Source organism: Myotis davidii, unplaced genomic scaffold, assembly GCF_000327345.1.
Source record: "Myotis davidii unplaced genomic scaffold, ASM32734v1 scaffold1007, whole genome shotgun sequence".
Classification (NCBI taxonomy): Eukaryota; Metazoa; Chordata; class Mammalia; order Chiroptera; family Vespertilionidae; genus Myotis; species Myotis davidii.
The window spans coordinates 254,294-270,036 of record NW_006298359.1 but is presented as its reverse complement, the minus strand read 5'-3'; the positions used below and the strand labels follow the sequence as shown (position 1 = coordinate 270,036).

The window sequence follows — 15,743 nt, the reverse complement described above, 5'->3', positions numbered from 1 at the left end:
TTTTTAGCTTCTTTATTCGCAACATAGTTGCTTAGAGTTGCAGCTGAGAGGCCGGCAAGTCAGGCGGGGAATTCTCCGTCACTGAAGCAAGCAAGCCTCCCTGTTCGCATCAGCTGCCTGGCTGCCAGTTAATTTGCATATCTCGGCCCTACTCTGTGAGTGACAGGGGGATTAGGCAATGGGAAGGGTAGCGGTCGTACGCCAATTACCATGTTTCTCTTTTATTAGTGTAGATTCCAAGGAGCCTAATCCTAAAGATATGATGAAGGAGGGTTCCATTGAAGTACACGAGAAGGAAAGGCATGATCAGCTCACTTTGGCAGTATCTAGGAGTGACAAATCCCAGATGCTATTTTCTCCCCAAGGACTAACCCAACAGTCCCACCTCTTCTTTTAAATCTCTTGTAAACATCACTCTGACCCTCCTGGCTACAGGGAGAGGAAAAGCCTTGCACAGGTTCAATGGTGAGAAAGTATACATCACCAAGGACAGAATGATGCTAGTGTGGCTAAAGCTGTTATCTTCCCTCTCTCTGCCTAGAGGCTCCTTCCCTTTACACATCACTCAAATGCTCCTAGCTTCACAAATAAAACTCTAATCTTTCAATCCTCTTCCAATCACTGTTTTCTATCCTGTCTTCTGAAAAGCACAGTCCATACCACTTCCTTGTCTCCCATTCCTTTTCAAACACTGCAATCTGCTTTGGATATCACCTCCGAATGAGTCTTCTGACAAAGCTGTTACTGTCTCAATTGCTCAACCCCAAAAGTACATTTTTAGTCCGGATTTGCTTGACTTCTCTGCAACATTCCATGCTACCTACCTTTTACTTCTCTCCCCTCATTATTTTTTTTAAAATATATTTTATTGATTTTTCACAGAGAGGAAGGGAGAGAGACAGAGAGCTAGAAACATTGATGAGAGAGAAACATCGATCAGCTGCCTCCTGCACATCTGCCACTGGGATGTGCCCGCAACCCAGGCACATGCCCCTGACCGGAATCGAACCTGGGACCCCTCAGTCCGCAGGCCGACGCTCCATCCACTGAGCCAAACCGGTTTCGGCTCTCCCCTCATTATTTAACGACAGGAATCCTTCTTGCTCCTGGTTTGCCTCTCAGTTATCTCCCCAGCCTCCTTTCCCTATTTCCCTTAACTGTTGAGATTCTTTAGGATCTCCACCTCCTGCCCTTTTTTGCTTCAATCTGCATCCATTTCCAACACTCGAACCACACTCGCCTGCATCTTCCCTTTTAGCATAGGTCTCTCTCCCCTGCCATCTTCTCTTAGAAAGTCCACCCTAGAGCCCATACTACTTTTCATTAATACTCTACTCCCCACTGAGGTGCTTATCAGCCAGTTTCCAGCTCTGGTCAATGCCATTTCAGCAATAACTTTTCAGTCTTCACCGCCCTGGCTTACTCTCTTACCACGTCTCATCTGGGCCATAGTGAGAAGCTGCAAAGTCTCCCTGCCTCCACTCGGCACCCCTTCACGCTCTTCTCCACTGCTCAGTGTTGCCAGGGTGAACTGACTGTATCTTTCCTTATGCGCTTCAATAGGTCCACCTTCTTAATGCCTTTAGGGTTAAACTCCTCAGAATAGCGTACAAAGCCTTTCATTACCTGTATCCTGCACATCTTTTCAACTCCATCGTTCACCCAGTCGTGGGAACCAGCTTTGCACACACATCTTCCTCTGCTTGGAATACTCTTCCCCTGACAGACTCATACTGATCCTCTGAGAATGGAACTTCGCTCACACACTCCGGGGGCCTTTGCTGACACTCCCAGCACCTGTCTGAGTCGGTGCCTCTTCTCCCTTCCCAGCCCTGCAGCATTCCCAAGCTCACTCAGAAACAGTCAACTACTGTCCGATCCATGCTCTGTTCCCTCCACTGGACTGGCTGCCCCTTCAAAGCAAGGCTTCTTTTTTTAAAATTATTATTACTTTTTTATTGTTGATAGTATTACAGATATCTCCATCCCCTCCTTTTCCCCCCTCCCAACCCTTACACCGCCCCCCGCCCAAGGTCTTCACTAACTTGTCTTTGTTGTTGTTAATCCTCATACAAGAATATTTTTCCCATTGATTTTTAGAGAGTGGAAAGGAGGTAGGGAGGGGGAGAGAGGGAGACAGGCACATTGATTGCTTGCCTTCCATATGCGCCCCAATCCGGTTAGGAACCGAACCTGTGACCTTTCGCTACACAGGCCAATGCTCTAATCACTGAGACACACCAGCCAGGCCAGCAAGACTTATCTTTTACTAGAGGCCTGGTGCAAGTGGCCTGCGGGGATCATGCTGAAACCTGCCCTGTGGGGGTCCCTCAGCCTGGCCTGGGGGGATTGGGCCAAAACTAGCAGTCTGACATCCCCTAAGGGGTCCCAGATTGTGAGAGGGCGCAGGCCAGGCCGAGGGACCCCACCGGTGCACCAGGCCTCTAGCATACATGTAAGAACTTTGGTTAATCTCTTCCTGCCCTGCCCCCTCCCCTGAGATTCATCAGTCTGTTCCATGTTTCCATGCCTGTGTGTTGAGTGTTTGCCCCCCTGGTGGTCAGTGCACGTCATAGCTACCAGTCAAATGGTCCAACAGTCTGACACTTAGCATATTAGCCTTTTATATATATACCAGAGGCCCGGTGCATGAAATTTCATGCACTGGGGGGTATCCCTCAGCCTGGCCTGCGCCCTCTTGCAGTCCAGGACCCCTTGGGGGATGTCCACCAGCTTAGGGGAGTGGGCCTAAGCCATCAGCCTGAGCCTGGCTTCTGGCTGAGTGGTGCTCACCCTGTGGGAGCACACTGACCACCAGAGGGCAGCTCCTGTGTTGAGCGTCTGTCCCCTGGTGGTCAGTGTGCATCATAGCGACCTGTCATTCTGCCATTCGGTCTACTTTCATATTAGGGTTTAATTATATAGGACATAGATATAGATTACTACATTCCCAGCTCCTCTGCACAGTACCAGGTATACAGTAGGCATCCAATAATGCTTGTAAAACGAATCACTGTGTACCTACTGCGATGATCTGTGTCCATTTTACCTCCCCCTTGAAGTGTCCTCCAGCCTGGGAGGATGTCTTTTATATTTTTTCCTCCCCTCTCCAAACTACAGTATATATAGTACTTAATTAAAGGCAGGTGTTCAACAAACACTCGCTGTTTCCAAGTAAACCTGAACCCCATTCCAACACCAGCACCTGCACTCGGGCGCCTTATGAAAGAGCCAGGAAGGAGCCCTCCCCCAGAGGAGCTGTGCCTGCGGTCGCGCGGGCGGCGGCGGGAGGGCCAGGCCAGCTTATCTGTCTGCGAGGGGTACGGCGTGGTGCGGAAGGCTTCTCATTCCTCCCCTCTCCCCCTCGGTTCCATATGCTCCTCCTCCTCTCTGACCCTGTCCCACTTAAGCTCGTGCGCGACGCGCGTCACCTTTCCCGTCGCCTCCACCCCCAACCCGCCGCCGCCGGGGCACACGTCTCCGCCCCAAGCACGCACGCGCAGTAGCCCGCAGGGCCCGGCGCGGCCGCGACCCCCTCCTAAAGCAGGTACACTCTTCTCTCCTCTCGCTGCCTCCCGGCCCACGAGCCTCACCTGCGGCGCTCGTGCCCTCCCCGTCCCCGATCCACTCGGGTTCCGGCGGCTGCTGCTTGGGACCCTTCGGCATCGCGGTGGCAGTTATGGTTACTCTGGCGGCGCCGGGTGCTATTTCCGCTTCCGGTAGCGTGGTTCTCTGAACAGAGGAGCATCTCCACGCCGACCCCGCCCCCGGGTGGCGCACGTACGCGCTTTAGCGTCCTCTTGGGGGCGCGTCTGCCACTGTGGGGGCGTGGCCTGCGCGGGCGGGCGTGGTCTGCGGGCTCCGACCTTGGCAGAGCGTTTTTGAAGGTCTGGGAAGCCACGCTCCGGGGCTCCCTGACGCCGCATCACTAATTTCCGACTACTAGGAAGGAAGGCCTGGACGCACCTTTTTTAAAAAAGTGGCTGCTACTTACGACCAGCCCCTTACGTCTGCGTAGGGACAGAAAGGCGCAGTCCGCCTTCCGAGGCTTGTCGGTCTGGTGTCGAGGTGCCCACTCCAAGCCTGACATGGTGCGGTGGAGTTTAAGCCCCCCTTTTTTGGTAAAAGCTGTCCTAGGTTAGTATACAATAGAATGCACATACAGTAAATTGGCAGGCAAACTGCAAAGCGTCCCCGTTGGTAAGTTCTGGCATATTCACCCACATCAAGGCTTGGTTCACTTCTAACACTACCTCTTAGCTGCTCAGGCTTAGCAGGTGTGGGAGCACGTGCCTGCCAGCCCGTCCTTAAGCCACTAGGTCCTGCCTTTGTCCCCACATGGCCTGAAGTCGCCCTTGTTAAGGGTCAACAGATTAAGTCAGTGTCCGTCCTTACCCTTCTCTCTCCCAGCAGCATGTAATACAAATGGCCACCCCCTCTTGCCTTGTCTTCTTTAGGGACAGGGCTCTCCCCAGGTTTCCTTTCCATCTCAGTGGCTCCCCTTTTCCCTCTCTTCCTGGTGTCTCCTCCTGAAGTCTAGATGTTGAAATATTTTGGGGCTGGATGTGCCCGCAACCCAGGTACATGCCCTTGACCGGAATCGAACCTGGGACCTTTCAGTCCGCAGGCTGATGCTCTATCCACTGAGCCAAACCGGTTTCGGCTGACACCCTTCTTTATCTGGATCTATTACCTATGCCTCATGTCTTTATTTTTTTATATTTTTAAATTTTTAGCCCTGACCGGTTTGGCTCAGTGGATAGAGTGTCGGCCTGCAGACTGAAGGGTGCCGCGTTCGATCCCAGTCAAGGGTACATGCCCAGGTTGCAGGCTTGATCCCTGGTAGGGGGCATGCAGGAGGCAGCTGATCAATGATTCTCTCTCATCATTGATGTTTCTCTCTCTCTCTACCTCTCCCTTCCTCTCAAAATCCATTAAAAAATATATTAAAAAAAAGAAATCTTGCCATTTGTGACAACATGGATGAACCTAGAGAGTATTATGTTAAATTAAGTAAGTCAAACAGAGAAAAACAAATGCTATATGATTTCACTTATATATGGAAAGTAAAAAACAAAATAAATGAACAAACAAAACAAAAACTCAGATTCAGATTCGGAGAACAAACGGATGGTTGCCAGAGGGGCTGGAGGGGGGCTGGGTGGAAAAGGGGAAAGGATTAAGAAATACAAACTCCCGGCACTGGTAGGTGTGGCTGTGGGCTGGGTGTCGTCCTGTGCACCGAAATGTCAGGGCTTGATCCCTGGTAGGAGATGTGTAGGAGGCAGCCAATTGATGTTTCTCTTTCACATCGATGTTTATCTTTCTCTGGAAAAAAAATCAATAAAAAAAGAGAAATACAAACTTCCAGTTATAAAATAGTTATGGGAGATTTAAAGTGCAGCATGGGGCCCTAGCCAGTTTGGCTCAGTGGATAGAGACTGAAGGGACTCGGGTTTGATTCTGCCAAGAGCATATGTCTAGGCTGCAGACTGGAGCCCAGCGTGGGGCGTGCAGGAGGCAGCCAGTCAATGATTCTCTCTCATCACTGATGTTTCTATCTCTCACTCCCTCTCCCTTCCTCTCTGAAATCAATAAAAATATATTTAAAAAATAAAATACCAAGTGTAGCATGGGGAACATAGTCAATATGATAACTCTGTGGTGTCAGGTGTGTACTGGACTTGTGGTGACCCCTTTGTGAGGTATAGAAATGTCTAATCACTATGTTGTGCATCTGAAACTAATATTATTGTATGTCAACTATAATTTAAAATAAATTTAAATAACCAAATAAAAATAATAGCTAAAACTGAAAAGAAAAAAAGAAATCACACCATCTTTTTATTCTCGGGCTAAAACTGAGTCTCTCCATCCCTCCTCCTCATCAGCAAGCCATGTTTGTTTCACTCACTTATTTATTTATTTATTTATTTTCACTCATTTATTTTAAAAATGTATTTCTTGGGTGCATGGGATGTGCAAGGTACCCTTGTACTTAGTTAGGGTCTTGGGATATAACCAAGTAAAGCAAGGATCTCTGCTTATATTGGTAGCAGGGGAGATAATGCTATGGAAAAAAAGAAAATAGACATTAAGGTAAAAAGTATCAGGAGAGCAGGTCATAGTTCTAAATCAGTGGTTCTCAATCTTGGCTGCACATTAGAATCACCTGGGAATCTTTTCAAAAATCCTGATTTTTGGGCCTCATCCTCCAGAAATTCTGTTTCTTTTTTTTTTTTTTAAATATATTTTATTGATTTTTTACAGAGAAGGGAGAGAGATAGAGAGTTAGAAACATCGATGAGAGAGAAACATCGATCAGCCGCCTCCTGCACACCCCCCACTGGGCATGTGCCCGCAACCCAGGTACATGCCCCCGACCGGAATCGAACCTGGGACCTTTCAGTCCGCAGGCCGACGCTCTATCCACTGAGCCAAACCGGTTTCGGCCAGAAATTCTGTTTCTTTGTTACTAATGTTGTGGCCCCACCCCATAACAAAGAAACAGAATTTCTGGAGGATGAGGCCCAGAAATCAGGATTTTAAAAAAGATTCCCAGGTGATTCTAATGTGCAGCCAAGGTTGATTGCCACTGCTCTAAAGAGACTGTTCATGAGGCCTTGGTGAGATGAAATTAAGGCAAAGCCCCGAAGAAAGGGTTTTGGCCCCATGGATTTCCAGAAGAGCCCTCCCGGCAGAAGGGACAGGTTGGGACTCCCACACAGAGGGCCCCGGACGTCCCTGAGGAGCACAGAGCAGAGGCCAGCCCGGCGGGAGGCAGCCAGGGCTGGAGAGGTGAGCAGCGAAGCACAGAGGGTCTGCATTGGGCAGGATCTTTCGGTCATCTTAAGGAACTGGCTTCTACTCTTGACTAAAACAGAAGTCATTACAAGGTTTTGAGCAGAGAAGTCACCTGACCTGGCCTACATTTTAAAAGGATGACTTTGGCCCTGGCCAGTTTGGCTCAGTGGATAGAGCATCAGCCTGCGGACCAAAGGGTCCAGGGTTCAGTTCTGGTCAAGGGCACATGCCTTGGTTGCAGGCTCCTCCCGGGCCCAGACCCTGGTCAGGGTGCATGCAGGAGGCAACCAATCGATGTGTTTCTCTCACTTCAATGTTTCTTTTAATATTTCCCTCTCTCTTCCACTCTCCCTAAAAATCAATGGAAACAAATCCTCGGGTGAGGATAAATGTTAAGGGCCGCTGGCAAAAAACACTCGGTTTAATTACGTGGCTGAAACTCAGAGCGAAGGCAGGACCACGCCCTGGGGGTGGACTTAATCAAGAGATTGGGACGTCACTCAATTTGACTTTTCCGCCCAGTGTTAAGGGGATGGATCTCATGATGTCACCAGGAACTCAAGGCCCACCCAGATGTGATGTAACTTCCTGTTATTGGAGTAATTAATAAACTCCTTCCGGTGCTGGCGCTCTCTCTGCGTCTGTCCCTCGAGTCAGAGGGCATACGCCACACCCAGGCCAAGCTTTTGTTCTATTTTGTCTGTCTTTTCATTTTTCTCTAATCCCAAAAGCACCTCCAACGTCTCTCTCTCTCTCTCCATGCTGGACGTGGAGAAGAGACCCCAGCCCGGCATAGATAAAAAACAAAACAAAAGGATGACTTTGGGTGCTGTGCTGAGCACAGACTGAGGGCATGGGGTGGGCAGGATGGCAGAGGCAGGGAGACCCGTTAGGGCTGACTCTGACCAGGAAGATAGTAGTGGAAGTGGGGCAGGGCTGATTTCTGGATATATTTTTAAAAAAGAGCCTGTGGGTTTGATGAATGAATTGGATGTCAGATATTACAAATTAAGGATGACTCTAAGGTTTCTAAACTGAGCAATTAGAAAGATGAGTTGTCATCACTTGAGACATTAAAACACATCCTAAATCTGCCTGCTTCTCTCCACCTCTACCCCCGAGCAAGCCACCTCTTTCCTGTGACCACAGGAGTGGCCTCCTGACTGCTCTCCCTGCTGCTATTCTCCTTCTCCAGTCTGTCATTCAGTCAGTATAAGTTTTATTTATTATTTTTATTTTGTTTTAATTGACTTTAGAGAGGGAGGGAGGAAGAGGTAGAAAAACATCCCTGTGAGAAACATGAATCGGTTGCCTCCCATACGCACACTGACTAGGGACTGAACCCACAACCTGGGTATGTGCCTGGCCAGTATTCGAGCCCCTCAGGACCTTCCCGTGTACTGGACGAAGCTCCTAGCCATTAAGCCACCCAGCCAGGGCCAGTAGAAATTTTAAAACGTGCACCATTTGCTCAAATCACTCAGAAGAAAATCCCAATGCTATATATGGCCTGGCCCGTCAGGGCTCCTGATCTCATTTCCCAGGCTGGCCTCCCTGGTGTTCTACTTCCACTGAGACGCATTTCCACCTCAGGGCCTTTGCCCATGCTGTTCCCTATGCCGGAATGCATTTCCCTCAACATTCACGCGCTACTTCCTCATTTAGTTTCGGGCTTTATTCCTCTATTGGCATGTTCCCTCCAGCCTCTGCCTTCACTCTTCTTCAGAGCCCTAGGACCGAGATGATGTTACACACGCCCTTCCAGGCAATGGTCCTCAGTAACAGTGCGGTGTGGGCCGGGTTTTGTCTTTTTCAGTGACATACCCACAGCCCCTAAAACGGGGACTGGCTCAGAGGAGGCACTAGTGTTCATTGAACGAGTGAGGCTTCGGTCAGACAACACATACGAAGAGCTCAGTGCGGCGCCGGGCATGCCTCTCTGGCGTCCCTCCCGCCTGGCTCAGCCTCGGCCATCCAGGCTTGGCCATTACTGTCAGCTTTCCTCAAGGCTGAGCTCTGGGCCTCTTCCTTCCACCTGGCATTCTCCTCTCAGGGGACTCCAGCCACAGGTCCTCAGACAGGCCTCTCTGCCCACCCCGTCGCGAGCAGCCCCTCATTAGCCTCTATGTCAGTGGTTCTCAACCTTCCTAACGCCGTGACCCTTTAATGCAGTTCCTCATGTTGTGGTGACCCCCAACCATAAAACTGTTTTCGTTGCTACTTCATAACTGTAATTTTGCTACTGTTATGAATCATAATGTAAATATCTGATATGCAGGATGTATTTTCATTGTTACAAATTGAACATGATTAATCACAAAAACACTATGTAATTATATGTGTTTTCCGATGGTCTTAGGCGACCCCTGTGAAAGGGTCTTTCGACCCCCAAAGGGCTCTCAACCCACAGGCGGAGAACCGCTGCTCTATGCGATACCCCAGCTGTATCCTTTGCGTCATTAATCACAACCAATGTTTGCTTTTGAGGAAAACAGGCCCTGACAACTGGAAAGTAACCTGGTGCCCACAGCCGGCCTTGATGCTCTCATGTTCATTGTAAACCTTGCAGAATGCCAAGGGCAGACATGGTCATTCTGTGAGTGATGAAGACCAAAGTTCATGAGCCTGCTGAAGCATGGACAAAAACTATGTCACCATGTGAGCCATAAATACTCAGCAATACTAAACAGCCCCCTCTTGGCTACAATGAGTGACGGCCGCTTTTTAATTTTATTTTTTACCCTTACAGCTTTATCCATGTTTCTTCCTCCTTCCGGGATGAGATTAAGATGTGCAACCATAGAACTGCCCTGACTTCCAGACAGCTCCCCATCCAGAACAAACCCTGCTTCCTGGACCCTCTCTGTCCCCTGACCCTTTTGTAATGAGTAACCTCTTCAGAGTTATAGACCCAACTTTGTTTGACAGTAGGCGTCCCTGGTGGTCTTTGGTGGAAGGGCACTGCCACTTCCACTCTTACTTTCTACCACAGCCGGGAACGTTCGCAGGGAGGCATCCTACCCCATTGTTACCTGCTGAAAGTCCAACATTTCGCTCAGCACGTGGCTTCCTGGAGCGAGGTACTGGCCACGGGACTCACAGCCAGTGGCATATATCTTGTCGGCTGGAGGAATTCCGTCCAAGACAGCTGGTGTGCGCCGCCCTTCCTGCAGCCTGAGGCTTGCAGCATGGATGAGCACACTGGGGTTCCACTTTGGACTGACCCCAGGGATTGCAGAGCTGAGATCTTGGGGGAGGTAACCCTCAGGGAACTTGTGGTGGAATGATTGCCACACATGCCATGGACCATCTACCTCTCGACTTGTGAAGAATTTGGTTTCTGTTACAATTGAACTTGAAGCTGATAAACTGAGCCATAGTAGGCGCTTAATGTTTACAGAGTGAATAGTGTAACTGTGCTCAGGGCTTCAACCACCACCTATATGCAGAGAATAGGTTTATGCATTTTAATCTGAATCCCAGACTGTATATTCACCTACTTAATATCTCCCCTTTGAAAAGGCAGTCCAAACACAACCATTTCAAAAGGTAGTGGCATCCGGCTGCTTTTCTCAATACCTTTCTTTTTAAAATGGCAGTTAGCCATGCAAGTCAGAACTACTCCGAGAAACCTAAACACTTGCATTATGACCTTATCCAAGTCCCCTTCTCCACCCCACTCCCAGCCCACGCTACCACTGCGGCTCACCTCCAAGCGTGGACAGGTCCCCACACCGAGGTGATCTTTGTGAAAAACCAGTTTAATCTGATCCTGACCTGCCTGAAAGTCTCCTAAGGCTTCTGTCTTTTCTTAAAATTTTGCCTGGACTACTCTCACACCTCACCCCAACTGTCCTTCAGAGCTGGCTGGCCCAGGGGTCATCTCCCAAGGTTCCCTTTATCACATACTCCCCTTCTTCATATCTCACTTTTTTCCCCATAAAATATTTTCATTAACTTCAGAGAGGAAGGGAAAGGGAGAGAAGATACAACAATGATGAGAATCATTGATGGGCTGCCTCCTGCATGCCCCACACTGGGGACTGAACCCACAACCAGGGCATGTGCCCTGACCAGGAATTGAACCGTGGGTGACCTCCTGGTTCACAGCTCGATGCTCAACCACTGAGCCACCCTGGCCGGGCATGTCTTGCTTTACAGCACTATTAGCAGGTCTAACATACACAGTTGTGACCCTTTGGTAAACATGTCTCCCCCTGCAGGTTTCCGATTCATTGGTGTCAGCTCAGGGATTTCTGTTGCCGAGTGCACTGCCTGGCCCAGAGGCACTCCAGACACCGGGCGCCCGTCACCACCACCCGGCAGGTAGAGCAACAGCTTCCCAATTACTCCCACACCTGGCTGGGCTTCCCTCCCACAAAACCTTACCCGTGATGCCACGCGGCCGGTCGTTTGAGGGCCCCTCCAGCCTGGAGGGACCTAAGTGCTGCCTTTCTCCCTGCCCACCTATGAGCCAAGCCAACACAGGTCTCAAGGACGCCCCCGCGCCTCCAGGGATGACCACAGCCCAGGATTCAGGAAGAGGCTTGTTTCCACGGCATTTATTACTAATGTAAAAAACGTTAAAAAGAAACAGAATTCATTTTCAGTTCTCCAACCGTTCTCACCCTCCCTCTTGTCCACACAACTCCTGACCCGTCCTCAGGGCCAGTTCAAGACCGAGTCCGCTCATTGCCGTTTTCACAGAAAACAACCAGCAGCAGTGACGGAGGTGGGGAGAGGGCGGCAGGGCTGTCCAGGTGGAGATGCACAGAATTCACAGGGAAGGCCTGTGGCCTCCAGGGACTGGGCTAAGGAGCACGGCTGTGGAGGAAGAGGTGGGCCCACCAGAGGCTTAGCGCACACCTCCTGGGCCCGGGTCAGACCCGGAAAAAGGGACCCCAGAGGAACTGGGGGCCAGGAGGCAGCCTCGCGGGGAGTTCCCGGTGCTTCCTGTTGGGCTGCGGGGAGCCGAGAGGCACCAGGAGCCTCACTGGTTTTGGCAGAAACTCTAGTGTGGAGAAGCCACAGACAGGCCACGGACACTGAGAACGGCTCCGGGGGTGCGTGTTCACCAAGCAGCGATCACAGCCACGCAACTGACAGAGAAACTACGGGATCCAAGAGCAGGCGAGCGGCCTTTCAGGAGGGACTGTCTGTCATCCAAACTTGACCTGAGGCCAGACAACCTGGGAGTTCCTCAGAGCAGCTGCCAAGGGGGGGCAGGGTTCGCACATGGGGGACTTGAGACAAGCAGCCAGAGGGGTGGGAGGAAACTGCTCCAGGCTCAGGACTCAGGGCAGCAGGCAGCAGCGGGCTGCTGGGCAGACGCACAAGAGGCAGCACCCAGCGGGTCTCCTGCTCCGCAGTCAGTGGCGAGGGGAGAGGACCCAGGAGGAGCCGAGGGAGCAGAGGTGGGGGCCTGAAGGCGAGGCTCTGGAGGCTGGATCAGCAGAAAGAGTGCCCACCTCACCCCAGTGATGAAACACAACTCTGAACCCCAAATGGGGGAGGTGATGAATGGGGGAAGGTGATCCTGACTGAGGGTGGTGGAACAGCTTCACTGTAGTCACAAGGACTCCCTCCAGCTCCACTGGGAAGGCAGTCTCACAGAGGAGGTCCATTGATGTGTGGGTGGTAGAAGGCACAGAGGTCCTCATATCGACAGTGCCCTTTTTTGGCAAAGTGTCGGCAGACTGGGCGGTTAGATTTGTCTGTGAACAAGTGAAAACAAGGCAATTTAAGGTGAGTGAGAAAGCAAACAATGTAACAGAAAGAAGGGCGGTCAGACCTCCTGCTCTCCGCCCTTTCCAGGCACTTTGGAAGGGTAGTCTTTCTCCTGGGAGGAAAACATTCAGAGCGACTCCCACTTCAGAAGGACCAGGGAAGAGTCCTGGTCGCCGAGTGAGGGGGACCCGATGTATACAGGCATTAACAAGGGACCTCACCTTCCATAGCCTGGGGTTCATCTTCCAGGGGGCAGGTCTTCTTGACAAGCGACCAGCTTTTGAGCCTTCGCGGATGTCTCTGTTCTTCGTGAAAGCCTCCCCTGGGGGGACTACCTTGGTCTGGCCCAGGAAAAGGAGGCTCAGCACTGACCCCCCACCAACCGCGACCGTATGGGCGAGACCTGGGCCCGAAGCCTCCCCACGCTGGGCCTCTGCTGTGGGGAGGAGGCGGGAGGCTCAGCAGTGGTGGAATCACCAGTCCCCTTGATCCCGGGGGACCTCTGCGAAGAGCTAGACAGAGAGAGAACCGCGGAAAGGTGATCAATGGCCAACCTGATCCAAAGACGCCCTGATTTTTAAAAATTGAAGTACATTATACACACATACACAAAATACACCAATTTCAAGTGCACAACTCAATTATCACCAAAGACCAAGTAAACACTTGTTTCCACCACCCAGGTGAAGGGATAGAACCTCAACACTCCAGAAGTCACCCCCCTTGTGGGCTCCAATTTGGGCTATAACTAAAATTGCTATGTACATTTTTATACATGTCTTTGTTAACATGTATGCATTTCTGTTGAGTATACACCTGGCAGAGGTATTACTGGGTGCTAGAGTCTATGTATGCTCAAGTTTAATAACGTTCTCCAAAGTGGTTGTATCAGTTCACACCCCACCAGCAGTTCCTCACAACACCGGGCATTGCCAATCTTTTTCATTTTTGGCATCTGCTGAGTGTGAAAAGTTTTTTCGGGGTAAAATGTGTAACATAAAACCTGCCATCTTAACTATTTTTAAGTGTACATCTCAGTAGTGTTAAGTAAATTCACAATTGTGAAACCGATCTCCAAACTTTTTTTCACCTTGCAAAACTGAAACTCTATAGCTACTAAACTCCCAGCCCCTGGCAACCACCTTTCTACTTTGTGTCTATGAATTTAACTGCTTCAGACACCTTATATCAGAGCAATCATATAGTATTTGTCCTTTTGTGACTGGCTTATTACATTTAGCATAATAGTCTCAAGATTCGTCCATGCTGGCATCTTACAGGATTTTTACTTTTGGGGCCACTGTACGAATATACCGTATTTCATTTAGTCAGCTGTCAGCAGGCATTCGGGCTGCTTCCACCTCTTGGCTATTGTAGATGGTGCTGCTATGAACATGGGTGTGCAAGTATCTCTTCAAGATCCTGCTTTCCATAAGTGGAATTGCTGGATCATGTGGTAGGTTCTATTTTAAAATTTGTTTTAAAATATATTTTCATTGAATTCAGAGATGAAGGGAGTGGGAGATAGAAACATCAATGAGAGAGAATCATCAATTGGCTGCCTCCTGCACCCGCCCCAAGTGGGGGATCAAGCCTGCAACCCAGGCATGTACCCTGACCAAGAATGCAATCATGACCTCCTGGTTCACAGGTCAACGCTCAACCACTGAGCCACCCCAGCGGGGCATATTTTTAGTTTTTTGAGCAATCTCCATATTGTTTTCCATGGCGGCTACACCATTTTACAATCCCACTAACAGCGCTCTAGCATTTCAATGTCAAAGCGGCGTGTTTTTATCTTGCATTTACTTGTCAACTAATGATGTTACTGTGCATACGTTTTTGGCAGTTTAGATTTTGGTTTTGATGAGGTGGCTATTCAGTCCTTTGCCCACTTTTCTGACAGGTTGTCCCGAAGAGTTCTTTATGTTCTAGATGAGTGCTTTATTGGTCACATTTATTGCAAACATCTCCTACTGTTCTCATTTTTTTTAATAAAATATATTTTATTGATTTTTTACAGAGAGGAAGGGAGAGGGATAGAGAATTAGAAACATCGATCAGCTGCCTCCTGCACACCCCCTACTGGGGATGTGCCTGCAACCAAGGTACATGCCCTTGACCGGAATCGAACCTGGGACCCTTGAGTCTGCAGGCCGACGCTCTATCCACTGAGCCACACCGGTCAGGGCTGTTCTCATTTCTTAATGGTGTCATTTGATTAACAGAAGTTTATATTTGCTAATGTGGTACCGTTTACAAATCTTTACTTTATGGTCAATGTGTGTTTCCTGTGTAAGCATGCTTATCTATTCTAAGACCATGAGATAGATTTATTTCCTAGATTTCTTTCTTTACCTTTTACACTTAGATCGAGATTTCACTTGGAATCGATGTTTGTATGTGGTATGAACAGGTCAAATTTCATTTTCCCCACGAATACCAATTACTCCAGTCTCATTTGCTGGAAAGACCACTATTTCAGTTCCATCTTCAACATAAATGACATATCCACAGATACGGGGGCCGATGGGGCCCCAATGCTGTTCTGTTGACTTATGCGCCAACACCACCTCGTAACTAGCGAAGAGCCAGCCTTGCCCTCCCACGTCAAGACTGGCTTTGCAATCTCTACCTCGATCCTTTGCACCGCCATACAATAATGCAGGATTCTTACTTCCACAAAGAAACGGCATTACAACTGGGAATGCACGGAGTCTATAATCTTTGAGTTTTCCCATCCGTGAATACACAAAATCTCTTCACTCAGGTCCTGAATCCCCACCTTTTGGGCTTAGTCCCGCCCTTGCTCCCTTCTCCAGGACCTATCAGAGGCGGGGCCCCCTCCTCCTCACCTGACTTGGGGTCACCAGGCTTTCCATTGGCCATGGGGGGAGGGCCCAGAAGGCTGGGTGGTCCTGAGAGTAGACACAAACATGTGGTCATTATAATGAGCTAAGGGACTGACAACCCTGCTCTTATTCTTGGTGGTATTACTCATTTTTCAATCCAACCAGTAAACCCCGGGAATTCGGAGCAGTGTCAGTTTTCACCCATCTATGTGCTCTTCGCTCTGCAAAAGTTTTCGGGATCCACAAAAAGGGGAGACTCGGCCCAGGGGCGCTGCGGACGGATTCCCGGTGCTCTCTCCCTGCACACGCAGGCCCGCTCGCCCACACCCCGCGTCCGGCCACCGCACCCCGCACCCTCTC

The 15,743-nt window shown here is 49.8% G+C and overlaps 2 protein-coding genes across 2 annotated transcripts in view; both read right to left on the bottom strand.

Annotated features, from left to right (window-relative positions):
• Positions 1 to 3,736, bottom strand: part of ABCF1 (ATP binding cassette subfamily F member 1) — a 15,797-nt gene extending 12,061 nt beyond the window's left edge. The window contains exon 1 of the mRNA XM_015570674.1: positions 3,594 to 3,736. Coding sequence (XP_015426160.1) covers positions 3,594 to 3,666 — 73 coding nt within the window. The 5' untranslated portion in view covers positions 3,667 to 3,736. The remainder of the gene's footprint in view (positions 1 to 3,593) is intronic.
• Positions 3,737 to 12,398: 8,662 nt separating this feature from the next.
• Positions 12,399 to 15,708, bottom strand: PRR3 (proline rich 3). The gene is made up of 3 exons (XM_006774034.2): positions 15,387 to 15,708; positions 12,753 to 13,043; positions 12,399 to 12,518 (listed from the first exon to the last, which is right to left on the bottom strand). Exons 1-3 carry the CDS (start codon positions 15,475 to 15,477, stop codon positions 12,412 to 12,414), a joined length of 489 nt encoding a protein of 162 aa, XP_006774097.1. The 5' UTR covers positions 15,478 to 15,708; the 3' UTR covers positions 12,399 to 12,411.
• Positions 15,709 to 15,743: the final 35 nt, after the last annotated feature.